This window comes from Argiope bruennichi, chromosome 9 (assembly GCF_947563725.1).
Source record: "Argiope bruennichi chromosome 9, qqArgBrue1.1, whole genome shotgun sequence".
NCBI lineage: Eukaryota > Metazoa > Arthropoda > Arachnida > Araneae > Araneidae > Argiope > Argiope bruennichi.
This window is the reverse complement of record NC_079159.1, coordinates 32,228,743-32,246,100: the sequence shown is the minus strand read 5'-3', so window position 1 is coordinate 32,246,100 and position 17,358 is coordinate 32,228,743. Positions and strand designations below refer to the sequence as shown.

Genomic DNA, 17,358 nt, shown 5'->3' with positions numbered 1-17,358 from the left:
AAACCACAAAAGATAAAAAAACTGAAAAAATCGAACAGTAGATGAGTTTTGTCTTCGAATTTCTCCCTCTCTCTCTCTCTCTGTTTTTTTTTTTTTTTTTTTTTTTTTGCTTATTTGATTAGGCATCTTGATAGCTTCATATTGTGCAATTTCGTCCAAAATTAATATAAATCTGCAATTTTAATATCAATAATAAATTTTAAAGAAATTCTCTCTCGGGCAAGCTGGGAGACAAAGGTAGATTCTTTTTCAACTTAATAAATATTTCATGAATCTAATTTCAGGTAAAACTAAAGCTTGAAAATCGCTTTTTAGCTCCTAACTTCTAAGATATTGCAATTATCGAATACTTTTATTTACAAAAGTTTTTCGTCTTAATGAGGCGTTAATTTGGCTAACATGATTTATGTTTCTATTTTCACTATTAAGAAAGTTATAGGAAAAGGAAAATCCCCCCCATTTCGATCCCCTTTGAGCTAGATGAACCATTTACGAACTCGTCCGAAATTTTTACATTTCTAACTACATAATCCAAGCCAGCTAATATCCAAAGAAAATTATTCTAGTCATCCTGTTCACAAGATATCATGGGAAAAGCGTTATATATTATATATATATATACTTATATATTTAAATTTTTGAGCGAAGAGTGGGCCCTGAGTTGTAGGGATCATGATTGGTGAAGAACTGACGAAATGTCACTAAAGTCGTATCATGCTATAGGCAGTCTTCCTATAGGATATACCTAAAATTTCATTTATCTGCAGTCCGTATTTAAATAAAAAAATGAAATGAAAAAAATATAAGTTTCATTCATCTAGTTATCTAGGTTTTTGACGTAATTTTCATAAGTATATAGATTTAATAAAAACGTGCCCTATCCAACAATGAATAGAAATAAAAAGAAATCGAATATTTATTGCAGACCTCTTTTCATCTGTCTAGCTTGTTGCATATTTTATCGTGTGCTCATTCAAAGATAACTCTAAAAATATACCTTGGATTCAGTTAAATTTAATATCTGGAGATTTACCAAGTTGTATGAAATTATAATTTGAGTCAATAATTTTACTTTTCAAAATTTTGCGAAACTTATTATGCATTTTTCTGTACTATCGCTCTCATATTTAATAAAATATTTTTGAACCAGTACCGAAGATCCGAAAGAATGTTTCATCCAAAATATCTTCAATCGATTATAAATTTCCTTCATTTCTTCTAATCGGTAATTGGAAGAAAAAAAGGGTATCAAACTCAAAGTATGTGTCACTTTTCAAACAATTAAATCGTTAATTAAAAACTAATTAAATATTTATTACATAAGGTAAAAATTGAGCAATATTAAGTAATCATCAATCTGATTGAAAAAAATTAATTATTAATAAACAGTTGTAGATTGTTTATTTGACTGAAAAGAAGTATCCAAGATCCGAAAGAACCTTTCATCCAAAATTTCTTAAATCGATTCTTTGTTTCTTTGATTCCAAAATTGAAAAAAAAAGATATCAAACTCAAAATGTGTGTCCTTTTTTAAACAATTAAAAACTCATGAAAATTAATTAAATCTTTATTACACGCAAGGGAAAAATGGAGCAATATTAAATAATTGTTATTCTAAAGAATAAAAATTAATGATTAACAAACAACTGCTGATTATTTATTTGATTGGAAAACAAGTATCAAGATCAGAACACATTTTTCATTTAAAATTTCTTCAATCAATGCTTTATTTCCTTTTTTTTTTTTTTTTTGTCGATTTAGAAATTGAAAAAAAAAAAAAAAAAGATGTCAAACTCAAAATGTGTGTCACTTTTTAAACTATTAAAAACTCATGAAAATTAATTAAATCTTTATTACATGCAAAGGGAAAATTGTGCAATCATCAATTTAAGGAATTAAAATTAATTATTAACAAACAATTGCTGACTGCAAAACAAGTATCCAAGATCCGAAAAAATTCTTTATTCAAAATGTCTTCAATCAGTGATTTATTTCCTTCTTTTCTTCGATTCGAAAACTGAAAAGAAGATGTCTCTCTTCTGCTCTTCTAACTCAAGAAAGTCCAAGAATTCTGTTTTGAGGTTGCGAATGTTAGCTTCAGTGCACTCGTTCCATCTCAGAGATTGGAATCTTTTCATAGTTTCAACGAATGTTTTACGGGCAACTTCGCCGCAAGTATCGTGCAGCTCAGATGTGAAACATGCCAATGTGTAGGCCGTGACCCTAAAAAAAAAGAACACCTGATTTAAAACAGATTTCATATTTCTTTAATAATCGCCTCCAGCGACCACCTGGTTCTTCAAGAATATTGGTTATACATGATTTCAGACAAATACTTTTTTTATTATTAAATGTTTTTGATTGTGCCAGATTTTCTGACCTTAAAATCATGTTCGTGATATTTTAATTATCTTAGTTAAGATCTGTTTATTGTATCTTTTTATTGCAGATAGACAATCCCATAACATAATAGGGTTGTTAAAAGTATAAATATTCGGTTAAACTATTTCCTAAATTTTTCGGTATTATAACTTCATTTTTATGCATCGTGTTGGGAACTGAAATGAGTTGAATAATTGTTCCAATTGCGCCGTTTCCTAGTACCGTGTTACTGTTTCCATGTATATATATGTCTTGTTTTAAAATAAAGCTGTACTGTACTGTTCTGTCTTTTTAGCAAGTGTTGCGTATTTTAATTGAATCGACAGCCATAAAGGCATCGGGTAGATGCAAGAATCCCATTAAAGATGAGAAGATTTATTTAGATATATTTTATTTGCTTTGAAGATTTTCACTTAAAACATTTTTTAAACTATACAGATATAAACTAAATTCATATTCCCTAGCTATCCTATTCCTTAGAATAAATATTCCTTAGCTATTCATATTCCTTAGAATCCATATTCCTTAGCTATTCATATTCCTTAGAATCCATATTCCTTAACTATTAATATTCCTTAGTGGAATTTTTATTGTCTAGCAATAAATTACAGGAAGCTTTATTGTCTTAGTGATATTTTTATTGTCTAAAAATAGATTACAGGAGTATGTATCCGTATTCTTGCAATCTATTGTCGGATATCACTTAAAAATAATTTTAAAAATTGTCGAAATTTATCAAAACTTTCTCCGACTATAAAATTGGTATTATTAAAAAGAGAATTTTTAAATTTCTGAAACAGTGCATGCAAGGGGTGTTTAATGAAAAGGTACGAAGGTACGAAACGACACTGTTAGTATAAATGAAGACTTTCTTCAACGTATACACAATGGGACTGAGAACAACGATCCCATTTATTAACGAGTCGAAGGATTCCTTGTTCTCAGAATTCCTGTGGCCGTGACGAGATCCAGTCCTTCACAGCGTCCTTGAGTTCGCCGTCCGAGTTGAAGCGCTTCCCTATCAGATGTTTTTTCAGGGGACCAAACACATGAAAATCGCAGGGCGATATGTTCGCACTGTAGGGTGGATGGCCGAGCTACTCCCACTTGAACTTGGCCAGTTCCGCGTGTGTGACCCTGGGGACGTGTGCATGCGCGTTATAATGAAGCAGAACCACACCTTCCGTGAGTGGCCCCGGTCTTTTGTTCTTCATGGAGCTGCGTAGTCTTAGGAGTGTCTCACAGTACACCTTAGAGTTAATGGTTGTTCTGTCATTGCCATGGTTGCACTACCACGTCAGTTGGACGGCGCTCTTTATAAGAGCCTCTGCGCTTGCTCTGATCTACTCCGGTGACTCCAATCGTATCCCTAGATGTCTCGCTACGATCTCTCATAGCAGGCAAATATGTTAACGGTTACATCGTTACGACGTTTCATACCTTTTCATTTGAGCACCCCTTGTACAATGCAGTAATATTTTCGAAAGTTATCGAAAGAAAACTCCGAAATTCGGCTAAATTTCTAATTAATTTAAATTCTAATTTTTTTAAAAATTGCTCCGATGTGCAAATTGCCTTCCAAAACGTATATGTGCCCAGTTTGGTAGCTGCAGGTCAAACCATCTTGACTGTAGAGCGTTAACACAAACATACACGCATATTCATCTTTATTATTAATATAGATATAGATCAATAAATGTAAGTTATTGTTTTTATATTTTTTTCTATATAAATCTGATTATATAAATTAATTTACAAAAACTTTTGTCTCTGATCTGAAGGAAATTTGGCGAATGCGCTCTTCGAAGCAAGAGAAGGGCTACTGTTAACTCTTCAGAAAATGAATAAAAAAAAGGGTGAATAAAATTAAAATCTGGCATATTTTCGCTGTATTTTCCGAAAATATTATCTTGCAAAGACGATTTTTACAAAAGTGATACTTAAAAATTAAAAAATTACATTTTTGATAGTATCAATTTTATTTCCGTACAATAATTTTCCTAAATTTAATACTTTGTTTAAAAAATTATTTTGTTGCACAATCACTAATAATTTTACAGTTATAATAAAATTCAAAATATTAGTTTCACTATTCTTATCAGGACAAGATATTCATTGGCGTGCTTTTGTCAATTTTAACATCAAGATAAAAAAAATGTTCTTTGTTCATTCACTATAAAGTAATATTTTCAATTCCGCTTTCGTTTTTATATTATTTTATAATTGTCTTTTACAGTAGTTTGTAGCAAACATAGAATTAAATAAAAAGGTTGATATTTAAATATAATTCCATATTAATAAATTTGAATCCACCAAATTATATTCCTGGGGCATAAATTGATAGTAAAACGTGATTATCAAGGTATTAAAAATCTTGTTCAAGAAATGTAAACTCCCTTGGTTTTACAGATATTTTATAAAAACTTCTCATTTCTTACGAACAAATTTCCAGGAATGTACTGAAAAAGTATTGTTTATATTTTATTCTTAATTAAATGCAAATTTATTCGGATTTTTTTATATTTTAATTATTTTAAAACTTTATTAACCACTAACTCTGTCACCAGGCTACATTGCTCCAAAGTATCATTAGAAGAGCCATTTATAGAACTATTAAAAGTAGGTTTTTTAATTGTTTGTTGCCGCAGCTATATCAAGATGTCGATTCTCAAGTGGCATGCAGGGAAAAACGTAATTTTGCTTGATCAGCTGGTATCATTGATAAATTTAAGGGTGTTACTGTTACCAAAGGTAAATGTATGTGTTCCTCTAGTACAATTAGCAACTTACTCTAATTTAATCCACACATATACAAGATAATTGCGTTTTACTTTGATTTGATCTTGACATAGACAGGATCATTGCATTATACTTTGATTTGATCTTGATGTAGACAAGATAATTGCATTTTTGCTTTGATTTGATCTTGACATAGACAAGATAATTGTGTTTTACTTTGATTTGATCTTGAAATAGACAAGATAATTGCGTCTAACTTTGCTTTGATCTTGACATAGACAGGATAATTGCGTCTAACTTTGCTCTGATGACATAGACAGGATAATTACGTCTTACTTTGATTTAATCCTGACATAGGAAAGATAATTAGGTTTCACTTTGATTTACTACTGACATATTGGAAAAACATTTTACAAAGTTGGGTGTAATTGGTTCAAGACCTTTTCTAAAAGATATAATTGGTTTGTGGCATACTTACATACACCAGGATTCGCTCTCTTTATCTTCATCAGGAATTTCATTACCTAGAAGTTCTCTTGATTGCTCATAGGTAGCGTACACGGCATAACCTTCTCGATGACATTTCATTGTAGGTTCAGGGTTCATCACCAAGTCTTTAAAGCAAGATATACTGGACAGGTAATCTGTTAGAGACATGTTAAAATTTAGAAATTTATCTACCAATAATCAAAGCGAATGTATGTATCTCTGTGTGGATTATTGTCATTTTGCATAACTGACAATTGAACTTAGAGCTAAAGTTATTGCAATTATATATATATATATATATTAAATAAAATGTGCACTTTGTAGAGCTTTTTAAAAATTTTAATCAACTAAAAATTAAGTATAATTTGGCGAGACAGGATTATTTCCTAAAATCCCAGAATATTATTTTCCCAAAATAATTTTTACTTCATCCCAAATAGAAAAATAATATTTTTCACAAATATTAATTTAGTTATCCTGCAATTTTAGATATTTTTTCTCTAATTTCTTCATACACCAGAAAAAAATAAAAAGGCAAAACGGAATTCTAACTTTTTTGCATTTAATTTGATTTTATACTTTGAAACTCAAAGGCGTTTACAGTTTTCAAAAACCGAATTTACATTTAACTAATTATAATTGAATATTTATTTTTCTCAAACTTGTTTAATCAGTTCAAACAATATTCTAAAGTATGTTTTTTTTTTATTTTATATATGACGCTTAAGATTTTTAGAGCCTAACTATGGTCTGTTTTTCATATATTTACTATTTCGTCATAAATATTTTAATTCTTTCTAGCCAATCATTTTTCTCCTAAAAGAAAATGTGACTTTGTTGTTTTTCTAGACTCTAAATAATTCACTTGGTAGATACTAGATACTCAGAAAAAAGAAATTTCATAAATTTTGTACACTAATTCAGAAACATTTTTTTTTCTCCATTTAATATTTTTCTTATGTATCGATTGTACTGATCACTGTATATCTGTTTTATGTTACTTATTCTGCATGCATGTCATCACTTGGCCTTTTTAAAATAAAACTTTCGAATTTATAAAATTAAGATCAATTTAATTTTTTTCCATTCAGTTATACATTTATTTATAGTAGTTATAGTTAACAGTTATTGAAAAAAAATTATCAATAGAAAATTTGTTTAAAAAACATTTTTTTTTAAAGTTATTGCTACTTGTTGTCTGTCAGCAATTTTAAAAGTCGTAAAGTTAAATGTTATTTCTTATTTCAGAGAATTTACGGAATTGTCTTCCGAAACCAATACATAGAACATAAAAAGTGAAAAGTAATGAGAAAGGTGCTCTTAAATTTTATTTTTATTGAAATAGCAAATTGAATCTTTATCGCTATAACGAAAACTCACAAACTCACACATCCTTTAAAAAGGGAGTGAGAAAGAATAAAATGTAAGAAAATATTTTCCCTTTATTTCGTAGTCATTGGAGAATGACTAAAAAATATTATTCTAGTCATATTTTTTCTTTTGAATCTCTTTCTTTTTAATTCTCTCTTTTTCTCTTTTTTTCTGTTTTGAACATCGTTAAAATAACTTAGCTATTGATGTGACAAGAAACATCTTTACATCTTTTATTTTTATAGTATGAGATAACCAACTGGATATTTATATTATTTTTAGGTCCAAAACTCAGGGAAAGGAGGGATTTTGAAGAAATAACAGGAAAGATTTGCCCTCACTTTTCAACTCAGTGAAAAAGAAACATGTGAGCCCTTTCGAACATATTTAAGTTTAATGTTTTAGTTATTTATGCAAAAAAGTAACAGGAAAAACGTGCTCATAAATTTTAAGTAAGGCTAAAAATAATCTTTCAAACTTGTAAAATTTTAAAGTTAACGTGCTGCGTTTTAAAGTTCAAAATTGAACCTTTATTATTAAAATTCGTGTAGTGTTTTAGGGAAGATTTCAATGAAAATTCAGGGAAGAGTTTTTCTTTCTTTTCAAGTCATTGGAGAGTAAAACTAATGAATCTTTATGAATATACGACAATTTAATATTTTAAATATTGATTAAATAGTTTAGTTTAGCTTTCATTAAAGATTATTCATTAAGGGGTATGAGGGTATATGAAACCTGAACCACCAATATAACAAATAATTAAATATTCTCGACGATGATGTCGGAAAATAATCACGATATTGCATAAATTTTGGTAATGAATTCATTTTATTTTCTTTATTTGTCTTTTTATGGTTTTAGTTTATGATTTTATGGCCGAAGTTTGTAATAAAGAAACAATCTTCCTCTAATAGAAGCCAGTAACTGTTGACAGATTAGATGAGAGATTGATTAGTCCTATGCAAGAAGGAGAATACTCTGAGTAGTTATAACCGTTAGAATAATAACAGATCCTTAAAGAGAAAACTGAATCTTTTTCAGTGAATTTTGTAGATAGTAGATAAATAATGTAGATAGTTAATAATTAGTAATAAATACTATAGATAGTTAGTAATAACTGTTAGAAGAGTAAAAGATCCTTAACATGAAAACTAAAGCTCTTTCAATTAATTTTGTAGATAGTAGATAAATAATGTAGATAGTTAATAATTAGTAATATATAATGTAGATAGTTAGTAATAACTATTGGAGAAGTAAAAGAACCATAAAGAGAAAACTGAATCTTTTTCAATGAATTTTGGAGATAGCAGATAAATAATGTAGATAGTTAATAATTAGTAATAAATAATGTAGATAGTTAGTAATGATTGTTAGATAAGTAAAAAAAATCTAAAGATCTTTCAATTAATTTTGGAGATATTAGATAAATATTGTAGATAGATAGTAATTATTGAAAAAAAAGATATTACTGTCTCGAAATTCAGTTCCTGGAGTACAAGCATCTATAACGAAATTCCCACCGGCAACTAGCAAATGTCCGATGGCAGAAGCTGTTTTGTTATCTGAAGTTGACAATTCGATAATGTCCTTCCCTGTACACTCCTGTATGCTTTCTGCTAAGCATTGCAGCGTCTTCATGACACGACTAAAATAAAATAATCGCATGATTTATATTAAGATAATCGCATACTTATTAGAATTATAATCACATGATTATTATATTATATATATACTGCAATTAATAACAAATATTTATTCAGTTTTTTGAAATCTGTTTTCTTCAAATTTAAATGTACTTGTTTTGTTTGCTATTAAAAATAAGTTCATAATGATTATAAATTATTTTGCTACATATTAAAATTTTCACTCAAATTGCAAAGCTTCTTTATTAAAAATAAGTTCATAATTATTATAAATTATTTTATTACATATTAAAATCTTCACTCAAATTGCAAAGCTTTTTTATTAAAGAATCCAGTTAGTTGAAATCTATTAGTCGGTAACTCAACATATTGCCTGCTTTCGCGGATAAAAAGAAATAAATTTTCGAAATAGAATTATAAACAAAAGATGGATTGTTTCAAAGGAAAAGGAAATATTCCGAAATATATCTTCCTATTCGATGTATCATATAAAGCAACACTATTTTTAATATATTTTTGACAGAATATTAAGGGAAATTACCCCATCCATGTAAAATATTTCAAAAATATGTGTTTTCATACATAGATTTTTAAAAGGAAAAAAAAAATTGCAAACAGAAACATGAATTATTTAAAGAAGATTTCGAAAATTTCTTTTTTTGATTTTCGAAATCTTCACTTCTATTTGACATAACACATAAAAGTTCCTCATATATTTAACAATGATTAAAGATGAACTGATGAATTCTACCATTTCTTCTTACATTGAAGTTTCGAAATTCTAGATGCATCACAATTAATATTTAGTACTTATTACACATGTAATAAGGATAGGGACTTACGGGCATAAGTTATTTAGATGCTCTTCGGTGGTTGGCACCCAGTCAATACTTTCAAGTTCTTTCTTTAATTCCAGATCCTGACATTTTCCTTGGTTTTCGCAGTTTTCTAGGAACCCTAAAACCGTAGAGCCTAAAAGAGAAATAAAAATTATTATAAAATAATCCAAATGTAAAAATTACTATTTAGGGTGTCGTTAAGGGGTTCAGTAAAAGCCCGAATTAGCGTAACAATTATTTATTTAAAGGTTGCTTTACACACCGACAATTTATATGCAAAAGTTTGGAATAATTTTAAGATACATATATAATAGCATGGATTAATGCATGGAACATGTGCCATCTCTAGATCTGAACTGAATCATAGCGCCGGAAAGCTCCAGAGAACGCTGTCTCTGACGTCAACAGTCAAATATGGTTAGAGAGGCTACATATTCATATTTTAAGCTATTGTCAAAGCTATTCAGTTAAATGTCTTGATTCAGTCATTAGTATAGGCACTTAAGAGCCGGTAAATAGTACAGATGGTACAGATAAACTTACAAGACATGTATAGCAACATCAACTGGATATTTATTCTATTATATTCGCCAATGCTGTATAACGAAAGAGTCATAAATTCCCATTTCCTACATTATTTAGGGCATGAGACTGACAGATTGCTTTGAAAATTATCCAAGTTTTTTATAAAATTACATGTAGTCACACTCATGAGCTAATTCGTAACATTCCAGAGGTAGAAATGTAATCCTCATTTTCATCCGTAACAAAGAAAATATCCATAACTTTGTCATTCGTACAGCAGTTTTTTATAATATTAATATTTTTCCTTTTATTTTAAAAAGTGGTTTTCATGAAACTCATCGCACAGTTTTCTGACAGCATACCACTCTACAAATATTAACAAGTTTATAAAAAAAGATTTAAATGTCTCGTGCAATCAATTAAAAGTTTTCAACCAATAAACGATTATAAGCTCCACAATTTTTCCGTGTGTTTCCAAAATATATTCATATTAAGCTCCTTCGTTTAGAAACGACAGTACACTTCGCTTGTTAAGCCTAATTTTTATACTGATAGAATTCAAAATTTGACGAAGAACAGTTTAGATGCAAAATTTATAAACCAAATTCCACATTTCTATCGTAGTGGGTTTGAGTAATCCCATTTCAATAAATAATAATAGACAGATTCCAGCTTCATATTCCAAAATGTAAATGTAAATGATTAAGCCAGTACAAAATTTCATCCTACTAGTCTTGTTTATTTATCATTTTGGCCTGGATTTAGGAGAACACATAGACAAGCTGCTTTTAAAATAGATTTCCTTCAAAATTTGATTCAACTTAATTATTTTGATATAAAAATCCCATAGCAAATTCTATTCTTCTAATTCATTCTTTTTTGTGATATCGTTCTCGCATAAACACTGGTTTAATTCCATGCATGTATTCTTTTTTCGGACGCGGTTGTTAGAAACGTGAAAATTTACTAAAATTTAGATATTACTTTATTAAAAGGCTACAATTCTTTGTTATGTATTGTCATTATACAGACAAGTAAAAAAATATTTTCCTCGTGCAGTTTTTTAAAAATTAGATCAGCTGAGTTTTATGCAAATAACTAATTTCATTGTATTTTTGTGTAATTAATATCCATAATATTTTCGTTGTTAAAATTTGTATTATTGTAATGCTATAAAAAATCGTTAACTATTTAACATTTGCTTAGGATATTTAAATAATTGAAATATTTCCGAACTGTATGTAAAAGGTCATATATGTCATATTTTTAAAATTAAATACTCCTATAAAATTTAATAAAACTAATAATTAACTTTTAATAAAATACTCGATTAACCTCCAGAAAATAAATAATTCCATTTCTTTAAGAAATACCGATATTTTCATTGGCTTAAAATATACGAATTCGCATATCACCAATAAGCCATTTTTTAATAAAATAATAGATTAAACAATGTATTTCATTCTAAAAATTAAGATAATTACTAATTTTTCAACTAAAGAGATTAAGTATTGAATTGATTTGAAAAGTAATGGAAAGGCCCCATTATTTAAATAAAAACAATAAAATATTTATAGTTGAAAAATCATGTTCAAATGGAAGATAAATTTGAAGAGTGCTGATTATTATTCCGAAATTTCTGTGAATAATGAAGAGGTTAGGTTATTAAATGTCGAATTCAGAATATAAGAAAAGAAATGAAATATCAGGGTGTCCCAAAAGTTTGTTTCTTATCGCGCTATGAATGGCCTTATCTGGCTCTGCTTGTGCAAACATGTAGGCTTATCTATTAGCCGTCTGTGCCATCGGTTTCAGTCGTACCAGAACTCTACTACACCCCAGTCGGGATTGTATCTCAAAAAAGTTCTTTTGTTCATTTGGTGAGATTGGAAATGTAATTTTCAACGATCTCCTTCTTCAAGGTGAAACAGTCAGAATTAATGAATAGACGAGGCGTTGTTTTTCACTATGAGAACGCGAGACCACATATTGCATTAGTCGTAAGATAGAAGCTTTTACAGTTTGATTAGGATGTTTTACCGCATCCTGCATACTCTCCAGATATTGCTCCATCTGATTATTACTTCTTTCTGCCCTTTCTCTTCGTGATAAGCGCTTTAAATACATCAGCGGAATAAAAGAGCACCTCGAGGATTATTTTTAAGTCTAAAACACAACAATTTGTGGAAAGAAGACATAATGAGGCTTCCTGAGAGAGATGGAAGAAGGTAATAGAGCAAAAGGGTTCTTATATAACAAAATACATCATATCTTAAACAGTAAATATTGTGTATTCGTTACATATCAGAAATATGAAAGAAACTTATGGGACACCCTAAAACCAAAATTTATAAAGGCTCTAAAAAGAAGTGTCTATTGCAAATTTATTATACATAGATTACTAAAATATATAAGAATTTCAATCGCTATGATTCGTGTCTGTGGGGATAAATAAATATTCAGATATGCGAAAGATTTTTTAAATTTAATATAAATATTAATAATAGTAATTTATGTATAAATTTGGAAAGAAAACATGGAACTGAAGTAAGAATATTTTTAACAAAAAATTCAAAATTCCAAACGATTTTTTATATGTGAGAAATCGGACGTTGCCAACGTTGCCAGCTAGGGAATAGAAACTCTTGTTCGGAATATAAGGAAAAATTTAAAGTTCGAAAATAAGTAAATGATGCAGTTTGGCATGAAGGATAATAAAGCTTTGGTTAAAACTAATAGTCAAAATAACTAACTAACTGCTAATTTATAAATTAGGTTTTTATGCTATAAAATATGCTCGAGTTTCCAAAGCAGAAGAGCAGATAAATGTATCAAACAATTTTCTTTTTTTTTCATTTCTGCTCTTTTTATCTATTTATTTTTATGTGCTATGCTACAGATTTTATTTAGATTTGGAGTTCCTTTCACCAAGGCTTCTTAGCAAATTTGATCCCAATGGAATTGGCTTCTTTATAGAATTTTAACTAAGAATAGGATCGTCTAAGGCGCAATGAAAATCCCTATCTAATAAAATAACCGAGGAGGAAAAAAAAAAGACATATGTCCCCTGATTGTCACTTTACAATTTTGTAAATCGATGTCCCCTGACAAAATAGGATTTTTGCATGTTTTTTCTACTCAACGATTAATAAAATGGTAACATTATAAAAAATATTTTTTTTCTTTTTAATTCCATATAATTAGTAAATGCAATAATATAAATTCATAAATTAATATGATAAAATATATATAAATATTCTGTAGTTTATTTAACACCTTTAATTTTTTTCATTTCATTGTTACAAAAATATGCACTTATTTTTAATTTGTGATATTAAATATCAAAGTACAATTACCCACATTATCATTGATATTGAAGCTCATTTTTAGTAGCTCATTCTAGTACAATTACCCACATTTCTAGTAGCTCATATTATCATTCATAGTAGGGCATTTTGTTCACGAGTTGTCTCTGTATGAATATTTTGAACGTTCATGCAACATTAGCCGCCTTTGAAGACCAGTTATGTGACCGGGAATATTGATTTTATTTAATTTCAATTTAATCTCTCAAACATAACTTCATGTTCATGATTGCATCAATAAATAGTTTCTAAGCAACAAATTCTCATAGGTTATAAAGTAGTGCTATTTTTTTAGTTCTATATATGTTCTGTTCATTGTGTACAGAAACCTTTTTAAAAGAAATCAGTCTCAAGATATCATAGAGATATTACGAACTAAACTGCTTAGTTTATCTTTGAAATTGCATGATATTGTAACTTCATTTCCCTGTTTATTTTGTAAATTATGCAAATTCTAAACAGAATCCTCCTTCTTTAGCTTTGAATAATGGAAGAAAATTAGATGAAATTATGAAAATTATTCGATAAAACAATGTAAAAGATTTAAATTTCAGGGGGAGGAATGTAATTTATTGTTGAAATAATTGCTGGAAATATTTTCAAAATATTGCCAAAATTCGGACATAAATTTTTCAATCTTTCTAATTTAGACGTGCGGTTCATCTATATATTGTGGCAAGCAAGCAAACAATTTAGTATAATTACTTTTAGCTTGAGTGGCATCACATTTTTATCGTTGTTATTCTATAAAAATTACTTATATACTTGCAATTTATTTATCGTGAAGAAATAAATGTATGTTATACTAATGTCTCTCAATAATCTATCTTATAAATATCACGATATTGTAACTTTGATTCCAAATATATTAATTTAGATTTAATTTAGATATATTTCCATGTCCATGATTTCTCCAAATTACTAGCCATTAAAAATGTGCTATTTTAATATTCTTACTCATATTATTTTCCTCATGCACATGAATCTTTTTAATGGAGACCAGTAGCAGGATTTCCTAACACTGTAAATGTGCGATTTTAATCTCGCGGCATAGTGATTTCACCGTTTTTATTCTTCTTATAAATTGCACAGATATTAAACAGAATCCTTCTTCTTTAGCTTTCAGCAAGAAGAAGATCACGTGACTAATACTTGATGAAACAATGAAAGCAGTTTGAATTTCAAGGCAATACTGTAGTTTATTTTACGAAGTATTTTTAAATATTTATCAAAATTCAGGAAACATTTGCAAGACTATTGAGTTGGTATCATTAAAAATGTAATTGTTTTAAATTTTGAAACTGTATTAAAGTGACCTTTTGCAATATTTTTGAAAGTTATTATGGAGGAATTCCAAAATTCAGCTAATTAATCCTTAAAATTCTAACAAAAATTTTAAAAAAAATTATTTCCTGGTGTACAATCCTCTTTTCCAAGATATATGTGTTCCTATTCGGTAGCTCGAATGGTTTGACTTGTAAAGAATCAAAACTTGCTCGCACAGACATATGCATATGCATTCTTATTATTAATAGAGTTTACAAAATTGATGTTTTTCTAATTATAAGCCCTAATCATATTTTTTAGCATATTTAAAATTACAATTAAATAATTTCTTGATTTCGAAAGAATAAAATCGCGTTAGAAAATTTCCAGGTTTCCTTAGTATAAAACCAAATTAACCCGTTCGATAAAATGTTTCTGCTTTTTATTACACTTTATTTTCTTCCCAGAGCTCTTAACAATGGAACTTTAATTCTAAATAACCTCACATCACATATTAAACTAAAAGGCGTACATTCAAAAGCAGTAAGCATGTTATGTATCAAAAGTAGCTTTTCGATTTCTCAGGTAATTTCTGATGTTCCAGATTTCAGTATAAAAAATTTGGATTACTCTACTATTACATTTTTCTTTTAAATATTTGCATCATCCAAAAGATAACATCTTAATTTAGTTATTTATAAAAAAAAGGATTTTTTCAATTAAATATATATAAAGGAATTTTGCTTAAAAATATCAACTCAATTATAGTAAAGACACGATGAGTTTTCAAGAAAATGTTTTTTAAAGATAATGTTCCAGGCTGCTACATATAAAGATAAAAAGCCTTAAAAATAATTCTGAAAAAAAGCTAGTGCCTGATATTAAATATACAACATGCACATTAATCTACTTAACCCTTTCTAGGGCCGTGGGAAGTTTGCTTCCCACCAAATTTATCAATCTTTGTATGAAATTGTGTAGGTTGGCATAAGTTCTGACAAATTATTTTAGTAAGTCAGAAACTTAGACTCTTCAGTTCTTTATCTCAGACAAAATGATGTGCCTTGATTTGTTACTTAATTATCAATTAACCAAATTAATTCATTAATCAAATTAAGTTTATCTAATAAGCTAAATGAATCCTTTTTCTTATTCTAATTTCAAACCTAAAAATATTTTAACATAATATGACTAGAAAAAAATGGCCCTTTAAAGGGTTAAATTAGCAACATTAGCAAAGGAATTCTTTGTTTTCTTTGAGCAAAATTTTTATTGAATATTTATATTATCCTAAAAATTATTTTGATTTAAGTTTCCAAGAAACAGAACTCAAATCATATATAGTTTCAAAATATAGACTAGATCATTTTACCTGAGTTATCATACAAATATCAAATTCTTAGACATTTAATCGAAAAAAATTCAAAGAAAAAAGCATACCTTGTATGGCTAACAAGAAAAACAGCAAATAGCTGAAGCGAGTCATTTTTTTAAAGCTTGCGATACTATTCTGGAATGCAGTAGCCAAAAACAAAAGCTCGTCCTTTTAAGCCATTTGTTGGCAAGAGAAAAAAATCTCTATCATAATTACCGGAAATTATTCTATGATAAATAAAAGGAAGTTTTCAAGAAGGCGTCGTTAAGGTCATTCTATCACATTCGGGAATCGGAAATCCTTAATTTTAATGAACTTATAATGATTGTTAATTACAATGTTACCATCTATGCAAGATATTTCAAAGCATGTATACAGAAAGGAATAAAATAAAGCATATTTATTTATAATTTTCGAGAAGATTCCTGCAATTATTTAAAATCTTCTGATGCAAAAAAAATAATAATAATAAACACCCTTTGAAACAGAATAAGGGTCAAAATATTTTTTATCCTCATTTGGTCGCCTTTACCATCTGTATTATCTGTATTATCAGAAATATCAATTGCGTTTGGTTTCAACTAAATAACTTATGCATAGCTTCATCTTCTGGATCTTTTAAAAATTAATTTTAAATACCAAATTATAGTATACATTGAAACTCTATCATTTTTACGTCCTTAAATTTATTCTCTTTATTCTGTGCATGAACTTTCCAAATAGAATCAATTCCCGTGGCATCATAGTACCAATAAATGCGCTAATGTCTTAGTAATGTGGTTTTTAAGTGGAAGTTCGACTGAAATTTCAAACACTTATCCTTAAATGTGCAGATAATAATTAAAATCGAATCACCACCGCCATGCAAAGGCTTCAAGTGCAATCGGAAAATCGAGCCGCCGCGACAATGTAATCAGGCAATAAGATAAATTATAAAAGGCATCTACTATGACTACCCTTCACTAAGATACAGCACATACATTTACCTTCACGAAAACGGATATTGGTATGGAGGTAATTCAGATCCTTAAATACATTCTCTTTAGTCTGTACATGAATCTTCCAAATAGAATCAAGTCCCCCTGTACAATCAAAAGCATTATTGTCTTAATAATATGGCTTCTAATTGGAAATTGGACTGAACCTTCATGCCCTTAATTGTGCAGATAATAATAAGAATCGAACTACCTCAGCCATGTTAAGGCTTCCTGAGTAATTCAAAAACCGAGCCGCTGCGACAATATAGTCGAGCACTGAGATAAATGTTAAATAGCCCCCACTACTGTGCAGCCCATAACTCTACCTTGGTATGGAGGCCGCTCAGCCCCACATTATTTTCTATACCCACATGTTCAATTAGATGT

General features: G+C 28.7%; 1 protein-coding gene across 1 annotated transcript; it reads right to left on the bottom strand.

Annotated features, from left to right (window-relative positions):
* Positions 1-1,832: 1,832 nt before the first annotated feature.
* On the bottom strand, positions 1,833-16,196 carry LOC129983812 (uncharacterized). Its single transcript, XM_056093458.1, has 5 exons — positions 16,060-16,196; positions 9,467-9,596; positions 8,451-8,626; positions 5,600-5,765; positions 1,833-2,223 (listed from the first exon to the last, which is right to left on the bottom strand). The coding sequence occupies exons 1-5, from the start codon at positions 16,103-16,105 to the stop codon at positions 1,989-1,991; spliced, it is 753 nt and encodes a 250-aa protein (XP_055949433.1). The 5' UTR covers positions 16,106-16,196; the 3' UTR covers positions 1,833-1,988.
* Between the last annotated feature and the right edge of the window lie 1,162 nt (positions 16,197-17,358).

Coding starts and splice junctions, on each gene's coding strand:
- LOC129983812 (XM_056093458.1), bottom strand. CDS start 16,105: ATGACTCGCTTCAGCTATTTGCTGTTTTTCTTGTTAGCCATACAAG. Junction 5,766..8,450: donor AGGAACTGAATTTCGAGACA/GTAATATCTTTT, acceptor TGTCTCTAACAG/ATTACCTGTCCAGTATATCT. Junction 2,224..5,599: donor GAGAGCGAATCCTGGTGTAT/GTAAGTATGCCA, acceptor CTTTTTTTTTAG/GGTCACGGCCTACACATTGG.